Below are 16,922 nucleotides of genomic sequence, written 5' to 3'. Positions count from 1 at the left end.
TTTTTTTTTTTTTTTTTTATTATTTTACGTTTGATAAATAAGAAGAAAAAAATATGTTACATATAAAGTCAACAGCACCAATATGTATTGGTGTAAATCACAATATGAAGCAAAGAAAGAGAAGCATATGCACGCTCATGCCATTTTATACAAATAGAGGTCAGTATTATTAATACTCTTAACTTATAATCGGTATAGATTTGACATATCAGTGTCTAAATATTCAAAATCACAGAAACACTATAATCTAAAAACATAGACAGAATAATCTACAAAATGAGGTTCTGGAACACTTTCAACATATATTGTCTTATTCTTCAGATTTTCCTTCTTAAATCTGTTATCAACCTGTTTTTGAAAAATCTCAGACAATAATACATAATTTAACATCTAAATAGAACATCGTGTTTTCTAGGATTGATCTGAAACTTGTTCAATTCAGATTCTTGATAGTTGCATGAATGAGAGTGCCCTTACATGAATATAGTATACTGTTAGTAGATGTTTAAATAAGAAAATTTCAATTAATTATAAAGAAAGATAGTAAAACTTACTGACCCTGATCTTCCATGTTGTTTTGAAGTGCTAAATCAAATTCGTAGGAAGATCCGGTGAGATCATGGAAGATCCGGTATATTCAAAACGAATCTACATATGAAAAAACAAACATCAGTAGGTCATATATAAATTCGTAGAGACTTACAGATTCATATCTGGTATGCTTTGCGAATTGCTACCATGATTGGAGGATCTTGTAAGTGGGATCTGTTTATAATAGAAGAAAACTATCAGAATGATAAACAATAAAAACTTAAAGAGTAGTTCAAAAACGATCATGAACGGCTCACATGTATTTCTTGAGTCAAGCATGGATTTTTGAACCATGTTAAAATGCAGGCAAACACAAAGCATAGACTTTTTACAAATAGAAAGAAAACGTATGCATACTATATAATTGTTAAAACCGAAGCATTGTTTATAAGTGATTATCTACTTTTTGACTTGTTATTATAGGTTTGATGTGTTTGGTTGTGTCTGACTTGGATGGTTTTTATAGTAGTAGTGGAGGTGATTTGTTGCCATGATGTAAGATAAACATCCTCGAATAATCTATAAAATCTTTTCAGTTAATGTTTTCCCAAAACAGTAAGATTTTGTTTACTTTGAAAATTATTACGGTTTGATTTGGTCTTATAGAGTTCGTTTAGGGATATCATTGCAATCTTTTAAAACGTTTTAAATGAATCCAAAATTATGGAGATGATTGATATTCGATTTTGTAAGTTTTGGAAAGGAGCAAGTTTCGGGTTATTTATGATTGATAGATTGATTAGTTCCTGTAAATGGTATTTTCGAATATTCTGATTATTTTGGGATTTAAATGTCGAACAATATTGATATGGTAGTTAATATTGTAATATAGGATCCTTTATTCTTCGTTGTGTTTTTACTCACAAGTTGATGAGGAAGCTGTTTGGATACACTTGAAAGATGTATGGGATCCGAATAGAGTAATGGCCAAACACTTAGATCCGCGTCCTTTGTATATACTTGATTACATTTTTGCTCTTGATTTTTTTTTCTCTTCTTTCATCGTAGGGGCAATATATGAAATATTTGTAATTTTTTTTTTTCTTTTTGTTTTTGTACTCCCCAATTAATAGTATAGTATAGATTAATATTGTCAATACATTACGTTAGTTTTTTTTACCAGGTTGACCCGGTAATGAGATGTGTTAAAAAAAAAGGTTGACTTAAAAGTTGACTTAAAGGTTAACAGGAATATTAACAAAGTACAAATTAAAGGTTCCACTCATACGTAACGGCTCTATATATATAAACAAAATTAAATCCTCGAAACCCTTTCATAGCTACAGGTAAGAAGATTCTTTCGTAATTCATTCTCTTAACGACAAATACAATAAAATTTCTTTAGATTCTTTACCTATAAGATTACTTTCAACATGCATTATGTTAATTCAAATCCGTATGAGAAAACATAACAATAAAACTACGTACGTTTTGGCTATCCAGAAACTGTATCTCATCTAGGAAATTGCTTCTCGAGCCTCTAGAAGAAGAAGAACTCATCATAGCTTAGGGATTTTAATTATAACTCCTACTACTATATACTAAAACAACTCGATTGAGATTGGGATTGGAACAACAAGCTCCTCCACCGATTTGAATTGAATGTTTTGCAATCAATCAAACAAACAAAGTACACAAACCCAGTTTCAAAGATGGATCCTTTCAAATCGGAAGGCAGAGGAATATTTCATGAAGAGAAAGTTTTAGGAACTTACGATGGCAGAGGAAGAGATGAGGAAGATCTAAAAGCTTACAATGGAAGGGGAGGAGGAATTTGGGAAGGCAGTGCGTTTTATAATACCAAAAAAAAAAACTAATATAGGATATATAAATTTTGTCGTTTCTCGAAATAGGAAACTTTCCATGATGACCAAAGGTCTGGCAATCCGGACCGAACCGAACCGAGATTCGGACAAATCGGTTCGGTTATATTTGATTTCGAATTCTGATCGGAATGGTTTTCAAACAATTTTGGTTTTGTCATTGGTTTGGTTCGTAGAGACATAACCGACGAAAACCTAAAATTTAATCCTAGATATATAAGCTAATACACCGATTTATTTCATTAATTCCTAATCTAACCTAATCTATCTAAACTCTCTCTCTTAGCAGCCATAGAGAAAGAGATCTTCGAGTTTCTGTTCCGATCTTGTGTTTTCTTGTCTCGATCAATCTTGTTTTTAATCTTCAGTGTAAATTCTTTTGTTTTAATCTTTTCTAAGTAGTTCTCGTTTAAAAAAAACTCAAAATTAGCTAAATCTTTGTCGCTTAAAGCCTTCAACTACTTGTCATAGTATATCATGTAATCTTTCGCCTACTGTTCTAAAGCATCGTTTAATAGATTTTTATTGTTGTCCGTCTTTGATTCATTGTATAGATCTAGGGTTGTTACTTGTTAGGATAGTGTTGTTCTTGGCCTTTGATGATTTACCTCCAGATACACGGAACTATTTACCTCAAATGATTCTACATATTTTCAGTTTCTCAAAGTATAGAGTCATGAAATCCGCATGCCGTGTGATTGGCAGATACGGAAAGTATTAATGTTATTTCCAAACAATAATTCTCCCCATGCATGTACTCTTTTGTTTCACTTGTCCAGATTGGAAAGTGGAGACTAAGACTACGTGCAAATATTCTAAACAACATGCAAATATTCTAATATAGTTTATTAAAACATGCAAATAATCTAAACACTAAACATGTAGTCTATTTCCTAATATACATTTAATAAACTAGATATTTAGGGAAAAAAATAACACTTCCAATAACAATTATAAGTGTTAGTATATCACTATCTCAATTTTCTTAATATATTTTACAAGGACATTAAGAAATATGTTAATTACTAATTTATTTTTTGGCATAAAAATATGTTAGTTGTTATAAGAGTTTAAAAAAAAAACGGAATAATCATACTCTCTATTTAAGATATTTAAACACTGTTTTGTCGGTACGCATAATCATTTTGACACTATAAATAATATTAAACGAGGAAAATGAATTATATAATAATTTGTATATTGGAAATACAAAACATCATTTATTTTGAAAAGGCTATCATAATCTGTTTATGCGTCTGAGGCAAAATTTATGTTCTATTATAAGCGAAAACATGTCATTATTCACGAAATCTGGCATGGCATTTTCTGAAAATACGATTTCTATAAAGTGTATGACGTTTACAATTTTATCTAAATTTATTTAACTGAAGCTTGACCAGTTTTTGGTGATTTTTTTTTTAGCAAAACATGTTCATGTTTAAAAGCTTTTGACATGTTAACATTATCGCAACAGAGACCACATAAAAAAAAGGCCTTAAATCAAGTAACTAATATGTCTTTCATAGAGCAGCACAACACAAAGAAAAAGAAAAAAACCAATCAGATCTATATTAAATGGTTCTATTCATTGTACAGGTAAAATACATGTGCCTAAGTAATGTGAGAGTCGAGAAGATTCAAGATACACAGAACAATTTAGCTCAAATGATTCTACATATATTCAGTTTCTCAAAGTATTAGAGTAATAACCCAAGCCTATATACTTCAGGGCTTGACCAACTGTAAGCTGTATTATGTATCAGCGAGTATTGGCTCCAATCTCTATTCTAAGCATCTCCTGCAATAAGAACGCCCCTAGGTTCAGTTCATAACCATGCTCAAAATAATCGTCTTTTTGTTTTAACCTCTCTTCTGGCAGCAAGAAACTGGCTTTCCATCAAAGAGCTGCAATAGAAAAGCAGAAGAAATTGTGATTCAGTTGTGATCTGAAAAACCTGAGGCAAGCTTACCTTCTGCAGTAAAGAATCCTATTGTCCCGATAACGAGGTGCTGTTGTGGCTTTAGCACTATGGCGGTGGCGGCCACGGTGAAGTAACGAAACATTTCCTGCTTCAGTGAGAAATAGTTGTTTCCTTTATTACTTAAAACATTTTGCCATTTACGAAATACTGGAATGTAGTAGGACAACAACAAAAAAGCTTTTCAAAAGGACACATACCTCTGCCTTAAACTTTGTCGTCATATGTTTTTTGCATCGTGTGCCTCCGAAGAATATTTTACATCATCCATATGTAAGCAACTAAGCATATTTTATAAATGAAAATCAGTACACTAGTTACTGATCAGTTGAAACACAGAATAACAAAAAGAAGCATCCATTGCCCAATTTTTTTTTTTTTTGTTTTTTGTTTTTTTTTTGAAAATATTTGAATTTCATTAAACATAATGTTTGCTGAAGTTACAAAAGCGGGATACAAGCATCGTCCCTTGCTCAAAAAAATAAAAACAAGGAAGGAGCAGACAAAGTCATAATTTGAGTAGGAGCCTAGTCATATTGTAGCCAAATAAGGAGAAGGTCTTTGAAGTTTCGCCTTTTTTGCTTTGCCAAGATGGCGTCACGGATTTGCCGGTCAAGTCGTTTGAGCAGAAGAGGGCCTTCCATGGATATGTTATTGTGATAGCGGTTGTTGCGCTCTGACCAGATAGCATAAAGAGTTGCTTGGGCAGCTAATCGGCGCAGACTCCTTGGTGCAGTGTTGTCTTTCAGATCCAACCATGCTGAGAAGGCATCCCATGTGTGGAAGGAGAATGGCCTGTATCCTAGGCGACGGGTGACTGCAGACCACAGATCCTCACTGAGCTTACATCGCAGGAACAAGTGTTCTCGGGTCTCAGGGAGAAGCCCACATATGCAACAACTGGGATCAACTTGTAGTCCCCAGCGAATCAGGCGCGTCCTTATGGGGAGTCTGTCTTGATGCATCAGCCAAAACAGGAAAGCATGACGAGGGATTGCTCCCTTGAACCAAACCTGAGCAGTCCAAATAGGTGCGTTTGCACGTGGCCTCAAAACCTCCCAGGTCTTGGAGGTGGAGAAGTTCACCAATTCCTCTGTCCCAATCCGCCAAGAGTATGAGTCTGAGATCGCCGCAGGGAGAGGGGTGGTAATCGATGTGAGGTAGATATGGAGGGATTCTGCTTGCGGTGATCTGGCTGGTCTGAGGTTCCACCCTGTTTCATTGGTTGCAGAAGCGACTGATCCGTGTAAAGAAATACCAGTTTGGGCTGGTCCAGAGCCTCCCATGAAATCAATTAAAGGACCAAAAGGAGTCCAATGATCGTACCAAAAGTTTAGGTGACAGCCATTCCCCAAATGTGCTTTCATAAATTGAGAAGTGATATGTCGAAGCTTAAGCATAGATTTCAGGGTCCCGGAACTCTGCTTTTTGATGTCAAGCTTCCAAAAACATCCATCTTTTATTTTGTTGTTTTTCAGCCAGAGAGCCCATAGGGAGTCCCTTGCAGCCAACAACCGCCATGTAAGCTTGAGTATCAATGTTTTGTTCCAGTGGGAAAGGCATCTGAAACCTAGACCACCTTCAGCTTTGGGGAGACAAAGATCTCGCCATGCCATTTTTGCTATGCCTTTCTTGGTTACATCACCACTCCAGAGGAAATTGGCGCAGAGAGTTTCAATTTTCTTGATGCAGCCCTTTGGCAGAATAAAAGCTGACATCCAGAAATTTATTGTGCCATATATCACAGATGATATGAGTTGTTGTCTACCTGCATAGGATAAAGCACGCGACGACCAAGAGGAGAACCGGTTGGTTAAGCTCTGAAGGAGGGGTCTGTACTCTGCTAATCTTAGCTTCCGATGCATGAGAGGGAGGCCAAGATATCTTATTGGCAGTGAACCGATATTGAAGCCAAGAGAAGCCATTTGTGTGGCTTCAATTTGGGTCACTCCTCCTAAGAACAGTTCAGTTTTGGACAAATTCATAGTGAGGCCCGAGATGCGTGAGAACTCTTGAAGGACTGCCACTATATGGGATAGTGAATTTGTCTTGCCATCAAAGAACACCATGATGTCGTCTGCGAATGCCAAATGAGATACAAGGGGACACAAAGCAGAAGGATGAGGACCAATCTTGTTTGCGCTGAAGTGTTGCGTTAGTAGCTGAGAGAACACCTCCATCGCCAGAACGAATAGGTAAGGCGAGAGAGGATCACCTTGGCGCAGTCCTCTTGCTCCTCGAAAGTACCCGCATAATTCACCATTTATGCAGGCTGAAAAACTTGTTGTAGATATACATTGATCGATTAGGGAGATGAATCTTGCGGGGAACCCCATTGCTGTAAGAGTGTTGATTAGGAAACCCCAATGGACTGAATCAAAGGCCTTCATAAGGTCTATTTTTAGCATGCCTCTTGGAGATATGTTCTTTTGGTTGAACCCCTGGACCAGCTCAATTGCAAGCAGAACATTTTCAACCAGCAGTCTGCCCTGAATGAAAGCTGATTGGGAGTTTGAGATGAGATCAGGTAGAACCTTCTTCAAGCGATTGGCCAGTATCTTAGAGGCAATTTTGTAGAGGGTGTTACAGCAAGCAATAGGTCGGAACTGAGTAATCCTTTGTGCGTTCGGGATCTTAGGGACAAGAGTCAAAATTGTTGCATTCCATTGTTTAAGCATCTTCCCCGTGTTGAAGAATTCAAGAACAGCCTCAACCACTGAGTTCCCTACCGTGTCCCATTGTGACGTGAGGAATTCGACACAAAAGCCATCCGGGCCCGGAGCTTTGTTCTTCGACAACGAGAAGACAACACTACGGATTTCCTCAGGTGTGACATGGGTCGAGAGAGTTTGTATAGCGGCTGGAGAGCATCTTTGAGGAAGCAAATCAGCAATTTCTAAGACAGAGGCAGTAGTGAGTTGTGTCTGGTTGCCTAGAAGGTTCTCGTAGAAATCCACCACTAGAGATTGGATACCTTGCTTTGAGTCTACTACCTGATCATTATTATCAAGGAGGAGGATAATTTCATTGAAGCCCTATCTAGTAATAATGGAGCGATGGAAGAATCTTGAGTTTGTATCCCCATCCTCCAACCAACAGATGCGTGATTTCTGTCTCAGGTAGGATTCCTCAGCTTTTGCAAGGAGGGACCAGGTTTTATGAGCCTCTTTCTCCTGGATGATCGATTCAGTGGAAGGTAGTCGCAGGAGTTCATTTTGGCAGTGAAGAAGTTGAAGGTACGCCTCTTGAGTCCTTTTCTCTATCCCTGAGTAGGTGGTCTTACTAAACTCCCTTATCACAGATTTAAGAGCTTTCAGCTTTTTGGCAATAACAAACATTTTGGTTCCATCGAAAGCTAATGCATCCCACCAAAGCTTGATGAGAGGGGCGAAATCAGGGTGCTGATTCAACATAACCAGGAATTTGAATGGCTTTTTCCGCTTTGGTGCATGACTGTCGAGGAATAAGCAGCAGGGGCTGTGATCTGAGAATGCAGGTTCCCCAAATACGGCTAAAGAGGAGGGAAATGCAGTGATCCATTCATCATTGACAAGAATCCTATCCAGCTTTTTGGCGATCAGCCCAACGGTATGTTTGTTTGTCCACGTGTAAGTGTTACCACAGTAGGGGAGATCCGCTAATGAGGAGATACTTAGACATTGTTCGAGGGCACGCATACCCGGAGTAGTGAGGTTTGCATCTTGCGAGGAGTGCTCATGTCGAAACAGCGTTTGATTGAAATCCCCTAGAGCAGTCCAGGGAATAGCAGGGTTAGCAGTTGCAGTGTCAACGATCTCCTCCCATAGATCCTTCCTGGCAGAGGCACAAGTAGATGAGGCATAGACTATAGAGACAAGAATGTTGTGAGAGACAAAAGGCAGCTTAATCTGACAAGTGATCATCTGCATAGATTTGCGGATTACAGTAACTTGACAGAAGGGTGCCAGACAATCCATCTCCTCCCAAGTTCTGAGAACTCATAGTTATTTACAAAGGACCAGCCTGGAAGTACGCTAGTTACTATAGCTTGCGCGTTCAGGGGACTTACATGGGTTTCAAGAATCCCACCAAAAAGCGGCTGGTGTAGTTTCAGCCATTTCCGAATGCTTTTCCGCTTTACATGGTCATTAAGACCTCTTACATTCCAACAAAAAATATCCATAAATGGATATGGGGGTTAGAGGTTTATGGGACCTCCGGCCCTTGCCTTACGCAGCTTTTGCCTCTGCATCCGTTTAGACACAACCTTTAGAAAACGGTCCTCGTCCGGTTCAGGGTTGTCATCGTCCTCGGATAGGTTGCCCAAATATAGTCACTAGTATTCTGTCTTACCTTTGGATACAGTAGAGACAAAACCCTCCATGAGATTGTTAAGCATACAATCCAGGCCAAAGTTGTCAGGGACAAGATCGTATTTAGTCATTGTGTTGTTTGGTATCATGATGATCTGGGAAAAACTTAAGCACAAAAACGAGACAAAGAGGTAAGAGCACGACAGAGAATAAGTTGCAAGATGATGGCTTTTTGGGGATTTTAAATGGGTTTGATGATTTTCATTTGTTATTATTACCTCAAGTTGTTTACTCAAACAAACATTGAATGTTTTTTCTGGATCATCCACATGAAAACCTGCAGATTTAAGAGATCCTTTATTATACTAAACTAGATTCACGTTTGCTACTACGGTTTTCTCTGCGCAGCTTAAGTATCACAGTATACGTTTCCATCTCAGGAATGATCATACGGTCATGCAGAAGTGTTGGAGAAGATTTATTGGTGGTTTTTTTTTTTTTTTTCCTGGCCCTGGTTTCTCTTATTTCCCTTGCCCTGTTTTAGCTTTCCATGCTTATCTTCCTTGGGATCTTCCTTGTGAGTTTCGTCCTCCTCCCTGTCACTGTCGTCTTTGTCTTCTTTATTCTCCGAGATGTTGTCGCTCATTATATACGTAAGGCAATATATAGACACCTTCATACTCATAGTGATGGAAAGTCCACATTCCTTGCTGTGCGTATTTAACATCTTGAGAGCCGTCGTTCTCGAAGCATAAGGTGAGTGTTTGTGTGACTATCCTTTCTCCATCACCCATTGCGAAAGGTTTCCGTTTCCCTTCCAAAATATGCCCAAAGCCTTGTTTATCTGTCGGTAGATTGAAGGTCGTTTATGTAAAAATAGCTAGTCGCAACGGTAATGGTTTGGTCAAGGATGCAGTATGGTGAAGAGGCCGGGCTGATCCCAAGGATAAGGCGTGAAGATGTGTTTGTTATCAAACTCAGGTATGCCAACCTCAATGTTCTGCTTTTTCAAACGTACAACGGATGAACATATGATAGTTCTTGCGGATGGATTGGTGAAACCATCGAAGCAGTGGAGAGAGAGTTCCTCCTGAGACAATTTCGAAGCCAGATCTTGATGCCATGCACAACAGTAGGCCATTCCATTCTCCCTAGACAAACTACACCCTAACAGTGCACATTGACGTTGGAAGATACCATGTGATCTATACACCACCTTTAGGAGTTTGGAATTCTGATGGAATATGTTAAGAAGTTACATGTTTGTCATATTGTACCAATCAAGCTTTGATCAATATTTCAAATAATCATTAAAAGTAAAAAGAACAAGAAATAATTGGATTTTTAGAAACTAATATGTAAACTTACCTACAACTTAAAAATTCGGCATATGTGAACACTATGTACTATTAATTCATCAAATGTAAGAAGTTAGGTCACAAACTCATATACAAATAGATATGAATTTTTGTTGTTTTTCATCCTTTAGAACTGATATATGAATTTGTGACCTAACTTGATACATTTCATGATTAGTAAAACAATTGTAATATTGATTGATAGTTTTTAATGTGCACTCATACCAAAATTTTAATTTGTAGGTTAGTTAACATATTAGTTTTTGACAAAAATTCAATACACAGTTTTTAGGATGATTATTTGAAATATTGATAAAATCTTGAATTCACAGTTTCTTATGAATTATGATTTTTTTCCCTACATTATTAGATGTAATATTTAATTTTATTCAATTTTATAACTCATGTCTCTAAATTTTTTTATCATTTGTTAGTGTTAAAAAAAAAAAATTCTCATAAGCTTTATTATTCTACCAGAAAATAATTATCAAAAAAACATTTTTGTCTATAAGTAACACAAGAGGTTGTTTTTGAGAAATAGGAAATATTTGGTTATTTTTGTTTAGAACACAAATTAACCTAAGGTGTTATTTTGTCTTATTTTTCTTAGGTTTGTGTTTTCATGTCGTAGTAATATTGTTTTCAATTTCAGGATTGTGTATAAGCTTCGTTTCTATACCACCAATTATGTAGCTTTTTTTTTCCAAAATTATCTGAATTGATAAGGGAAGAGTCAAGTCTCTTGTCTTGCTACTATTAATTAAGCACAGCCTTAGTAGAAGTAGGTAGCGGCACTGGGTGGACGGGATTTTACAAATAAAAATGTGAGGTAATTTCTGTAGAAATATAAACTTGTGGGGTTATATTATAAATATATAATTTTGTAGGGGCTGGCGACAAAGACCTTAAACGGTCTAGAAAAAAGAGATCAGAACGGGCTTTGGACCAATAATGTAGTCGAAGATACAAAACGTATCTTAAATGCTGATGTTCCCGAAGCCATCTAAATTCGGATCGACGCCAGCTTCTGTTTGTGAAGAAGAGTTTCAAGGGAAATCTCCGTTGACTAGATTAACCAAATCAATGCAAAACATCTCTAATGTGACGAGCCGTTGTGAGAATGTTGGTTTGATTTTATCATATAAGGTTTATATGTGTTTGATTGAAATGTTATCCTCTTCATAAAAAAATTATATGTATGAGAATGTTCATGTCCGAGTTTGTTGTTGTTTCTAGTTTCTATGTAAAATGTAGTTTGTTTCTAGTTTCTATGTATATTGTAGTTTTTGTGTTATGTCTATCGAAATCTTAGGGATCAAATTCCATCATCATGCAAAGCAAGAAGCTTTTCTATCTTTCTCGTCTCCTCTCCTTCTATTGTTTGGTTGCAAGGTCTATGACTTTTTATACATGTTTTTTGTTGTTGTTGTGTAGTATCAAGGCATTCCATTTCTGCTGTAAATCCATGCTGATGTTCAACAACCTCTTTAATTTATCTGTTGACATGAGAGTAACACAAGGAAAAAGATTGGCAAGTAATGCCATTTTTGATCAAGAGTTGTCCAAATTTACAGACTGTTTTTAGTCATCAAGGTATGATCAATTTCCTTATTGAGATTATTTTTCTCGTTAATGTTGCCCGTTAATTTTATACATGTCAAATTGGTCTCTAGTTGCACAGTGCATAGAGTAACAAATATATGTGGAGATGAATGCGCTTGAATCTCTAAGAAGCAGAGGGATATTATTAAATTTGGATTTTAGTGTGGGCTTTCAACTCAAAATCAATTGGCAATTAGTGGAGAAGTTCTAACCCTTTATATATTACTTAAATCCTTCACATATTTCCGATGTGGGATATTTTACACTAACACCCCCCCCTCACGCTCAGGTATGACCATATGAAGCGTGGGCATATGTGGGAACAACATCCACGGGGTGGCCCAAGATAAACCTGCTCTGATACCATATTAGATTAGGGTTTGTTATGGGCTTCCAACTAAAAACCAATTGACAATTAGTGGAGAAGCTCTAACCCTTTATATATTACTTAAATCCTTCACATCTTTTCAAGCCCAAGCCAACTCCCCTATTAGTATGATATTATCCGCTTTGGGCCCAAGTGGCAAAGCCCGCACGGATTTCTTATTGGGCTCCTTCCCAAAAGGCCTCATACTAATTGGAGTTGGTCTTGACTTATATATTAGAAACTTATTTTCTAATCTTCAGATGTGGGACATTGTTTGTATTCCAACAAACCTCCCCTCAAACTATGTACCACAATACTTTAGTCTCCCTTTCAGCGAAACCCATGTACCAAGGCTCCTGTACCCCTTTATTCCTGAAGTATTCTTGAGGCACCCTTAATTATGTCATCTTTTTTTGAGAGATCCTCCACACAGAACACAGAGCCCACACCCACTCCCCTAGGTCCACTTGTCGACCTAGGCTCTGATACCAATTAAATTTGGGTTTTGAGTTGGAAGCCCACAGTAAAACCTGAATTTAATTGGTATCAGAGCCTAGGTCGAAAAGTGGACCTAGGGAAGTGGGTATGAGCTATGTGTTATGTGTGGAGGATCTCTAAAAAAAAGATGACATAATTAAGGGTGCCTAGGCTCTGAGAGTTGTACGTGTTGATGCGGGCAACGACAACAGAAGTGCGTTCTTGCGAGCTCATCTGCTGACTCTACCCAGACTTACATCAAAGAAAGTGAAACAACATCCAATGATCATTCTTTACCTGTCTTTTTCCCGCTTTGATGTGGAAAATGTGCAAGTATGTCAACATGAATATGATTGTGTCACCAATATATCATGAATATATAAGAAGAATCTTGTCAAGCCGTGCACAGATCGATCGGCTTTGCAAAAGTATTTCTCCAACTAATCATGTAGTCAAAATGTGTAGTATATTGTAACCAGTATTGTACGAATAAACAAATATTGAAAAATGGACAATCGGTGAAAACACTTGTTCATGTAAACAAAGCGTTAGATAGTAAGTACGCCAAGTTATTGAGTTTGTTGAGTTTACTCGTTTCACATTTCATTTAAACCCAAAACGAGTCAATAGAAAAATGATAGATACAACCTAAACGACCGATAAGATTATACGTACAAAGTAAAAAAGGTTACTCAAGGAAAGAATGATAGAGGGTTTCACAAAGGATGGATCCTAGCTAAATGTTAAACAAACAAAACAGGGTTGAACTTTGAGCACAAAGTGAACCTGGAATTGGTTGTATGCGTTTTACTAGTTTTTTACTATAAGAAATTCTTGTCAAAAAAAAAAAAAAAATCAAACCGATTTTATATCATAGATTTATCGTACTAATATATGGAGAACAAAATTAGTAAAACGTACTATACAGTTTGAAGACGCAGTGGAGAATTATTAACTACAGGGAAAAAAGTCTTTATGATTTCTATACTAATCTCATCGATACTATAGACTATAGAGTAATCCTTGTGATATGATTTCTCCTGGCAGCAAGAGTCTGCCTTTTCTTTCCTTGGAAGCATTGACCGCACCAGCTTAAGAATTCCTTTTGGTACGATTTCATCTCTCATAAAGAAAGAGAACTGGCATTTGAGCAGAAGAAAATTGTGATTCAATTGTCATTTGAAATCCTGAAGCAAGCTTTAAGAGTGTTTACCTTTTGCACCAAAGAACCATGTTGACCTCATGACTAGATGTTGTTGCTCTGGCACCACGGTGTAGTACAACCTGACCATGTATATGAGATTAAATCAAACGGTGGGAAATGAATGTTTTACTTTTACCAATTAACCATTTATCGGCGGAATACTGGAATGTACTAGACAAAGAGGAATGCTCCTGAAAAGGTCTCACATACCTCTCGCTTTGCATATGTATTGGCATGTTTCTTGCATCGTGTGCCTCTGTGTAGAATTAGATATCAAACTGGCTTAACTTTATTGATTAACAATGACTTGATATTTATACAGACCAGACTCAACACAAGATAGACTCTAAGTCCTAATATATCGGGACCTAAGACATATTACAATAGGACTTTAAACACAACACATTGATACGTTGCTATCCCGTAATATCCTCCGTAATACTCCCCCTCACGTTGGAGTGTGAAGATCCTAAATACCCAACTTGGACATTATGTAGAGAAACTGAGGACGCCCAAGAGCCCTTGTCAAAATATCAGCTAGTTGCTCACTCGACGCCACATGCTTAGTGACGATGATACCATCACGAACAACATGACAGTCATTCTCGATATGCTTGGTACACTCATGGAAAACCAGATTTGCACTGATGTAGAGAGCAGCCTTGTTATCACAAAATAAGCGAACATGCTCAGATTTTTTAATACATAATTCTGTTAACAACTTACAAAGCCATTGTATCTCATGTAGAGCCATAGACATGGCGCGATATTCAGCTTCAGCGGAAGAGCGTGACACTGTATTTTGTTTCTTGGTTTTCCAGGCAATAGGTGAGCCACCAAGAAGCACAACAAAGGCGCTAAGAGAGCCACGAGTGATAGGACACGACGACCAGTCCGAATCACAGTATACGGTGAGAGATAAATCAGAATCCGCCCGAAGGAGAATCCCTTGGCCGGGCGATCCTTTTAAAAACTTCACAACACGCAAAGCCGCGTCCCAATGAGCTTCACGCGGCTCCTGCATAAACTGAGACAACACGTGAACGGAGTAGCTGAGCTCAGGACGAGTATGTAGGAGATACCACAAACGGCCAACGAGGCGACGATAAGGAGTGGATTAGACAGCAACAGACCATCATCATCAGCCAAATGATGGTTTTGTTCCAAAGGAGTATCAACCGGTCGGGAACCAAGATTACCACTATCAGGGACAATGTCTAACGCATACTTGCGTTGAGATAAAAAAATTCCCTCGGATCCCCGGGAGACTTCAATACTGAGGAAGTATTTCAGCTTTCCTAAATCCTTCAAAGCGAAACACTTACCTGAGTAGTCCTTGAATTTCTGAAGCATGTTACTATCATTACCAACAATAAGAAGGTCATCAACATAGATCAACACACGAATGTCAATATCCCCACGAGATTATGAGAATAGATAATAATCATCATAGGCTTGTGTAAAACCAATACGAAGCAAGGCATCCGAGAGCTTATTAAACCAACACCGAGGAGCTTGTTTAAGCCCATAAAGCGACTTCTAAAGACGACATACCTTGCCTGGATGAGTATGTCGAATCCCTGGTGGTAACTTCATATAAACCTCCTCCTCTAGATCACCATGGAGGAAGGCATTGTGAACATCCATTTGGAAATCTTCCCACAGATTAGCCGCAACAAGCCGTAGAAGAGTACATGCAGTAGTCATCTTAACAACTGGTGCAAAGGTCTCGTTATAGTCTTCTCCTTCAATCTATTTATTCCCACAAACAACCAGACGAGCTTTGTACTGTTCGAGTGAGCCATCAGCATGATACTTAGTCTTATATACCCATTGACTATCAATGGCAATCTTACTATGGGGAAGATCCGTGACATCCCAAGTATTTTTGAACTCAAGAGCATCCACCTCTTTGACCATAGCATCATTCCAGACCTTTATACGAACAACTTCTTTAAAGTTTTTTGGTTTAACAGAGCTGGTGATTGCAGCCAAGTAAGCTCGATGACCTGCTGAAAAATGAGCATCAAACACGTAATCTTTCAAAGGATACAAAGAATTACCTGGGACTGTTGACGAGAACAAAGATGTGGAGTTGGTTGGAGTGTGAGGGTTTATCATATCACTTGTAGTGTTGTATAGGACATAGTCTTTCAATTAGACTGATTGCTTGAGTTGGTGTTTCCCTTGACGAGGAGCTGGAGTTTCAACAAACGTGGCTGCACGAGCTGGAGAAACCGTGTCGTTGACATCATCATGTATCGGGTGCCGCGGCGATGATGGAAGACTATCGGAATGTTCGTCGGAGGTGGTACCTGAATGTACTTCATCAGACTGTGGCACTGGAGGAACAAAGGTTTGTGGAACCAATATGTCGGATGACGAAGCAGTGGTCGGTTCTGTAACGACAACCGGGTCAACCACCTCTACTGGGTCACTAACAGGGTTTGGCGGAGAAGCAAGAACATCAAAATCAGAAACCGGATCAGGAGAAACAGAGCTCCCCCTGTCCAAAAGCGGCGTAGAAACGATCCAATCTTCATCAGAGTCTTCAGGAGCAAGAGAAAGAACCGGTGAACTAACAACCAAAGCCGCAAAGGGAAAAACATCTTCCTGGAACACAACATCCCTAGACACAAAATATTCTTGCGTAGCGATATCAAACACCTTCCAACCTTTTGTTGCAAAAGGGTAGCCAACAAATACGCACAAACGACTTCTCTCCCCAAACTTGTCTTTGTCTCGTGTGACACGATGGGCATAACAAGCGGACCCAAAAACGCGCAACTGGTTGTAGTCAGGTTTGGATCCATGAAGGATTTCGTACGGTGACATGCCATTATGAAGAGACGAGGGTGTGCGGTTAATTAAGTATGCCGCGGTGAGCACAACTTCTCCCCAAAATTTAACCGGCAGGGATGCTTGAAACAATAGGGACCTTGCAACATTAAGAATGTGTCTATTCTTTCGTTCGACGCGACCATTCTGTTGAGGAGTCAAAACACATGAAGTTTGATGAATTATGCCATGTTCACGAAAGTAAGGAGCAAGACACATAAACTCTGTCCCATTATCACTACGAACCATTCGAACTGTCTTTCCAAACTGTTTCTCCGTGTACGCAAAAAAATTAGTGAGGACTGCACGAACTTCGGATTTTGCAAGCATGAGATAGGTCCATACAGCTCTCGAAAAATCATCAACTATTGTTAAAAAATAAACTGCCCCA

The 16,922-nt window shown here is 38.2% G+C and overlaps 1 protein-coding gene and 2 long non-coding RNA genes across 3 annotated transcripts; all 3 read right to left on the bottom strand.

Moving 5' to 3' along the window:
• LOC104742295 lies at positions 281-1,000 on the bottom strand. The gene is made up of 3 exons (XR_760500.1): positions 849-1,000; positions 738-765; positions 281-648 (listed from the first exon to the last, which is right to left on the bottom strand). It is a non-coding gene; the product is annotated as an uncharacterized LOC104742295 (long non-coding RNA).
• On the bottom strand, positions 3,966-4,444 carry LOC104742294. The gene is made up of 3 exons (XR_760499.2): positions 4,385-4,444; positions 4,280-4,319; positions 3,966-4,212 (listed from the first exon to the last, which is right to left on the bottom strand). It is a non-coding gene; the product is annotated as an uncharacterized LOC104742294 (long non-coding RNA).
• On the bottom strand, positions 4,921-9,479 carry LOC104743929. The gene is made up of 6 exons (XM_010464958.1): positions 9,359-9,479; positions 8,964-9,022; positions 8,726-8,840; positions 8,442-8,527; positions 7,558-8,295; positions 4,921-7,386 (listed from the first exon to the last, which is right to left on the bottom strand). Exons 1-6 carry the CDS (start codon positions 9,477-9,479, stop codon positions 4,921-4,923), a joined length of 3,585 nt encoding a protein of 1,194 aa, XP_010463260.1.

This window comes from Camelina sativa, chromosome 14, assembly GCF_000633955.1.
Source record: "Camelina sativa cultivar DH55 chromosome 14, Cs, whole genome shotgun sequence".
In the NCBI taxonomy this organism is placed as follows: domain Eukaryota; kingdom Viridiplantae; phylum Streptophyta; class Magnoliopsida; order Brassicales; family Brassicaceae; genus Camelina; species Camelina sativa.
This window is presented reverse-complemented; position numbering and strand designations above follow the sequence as displayed.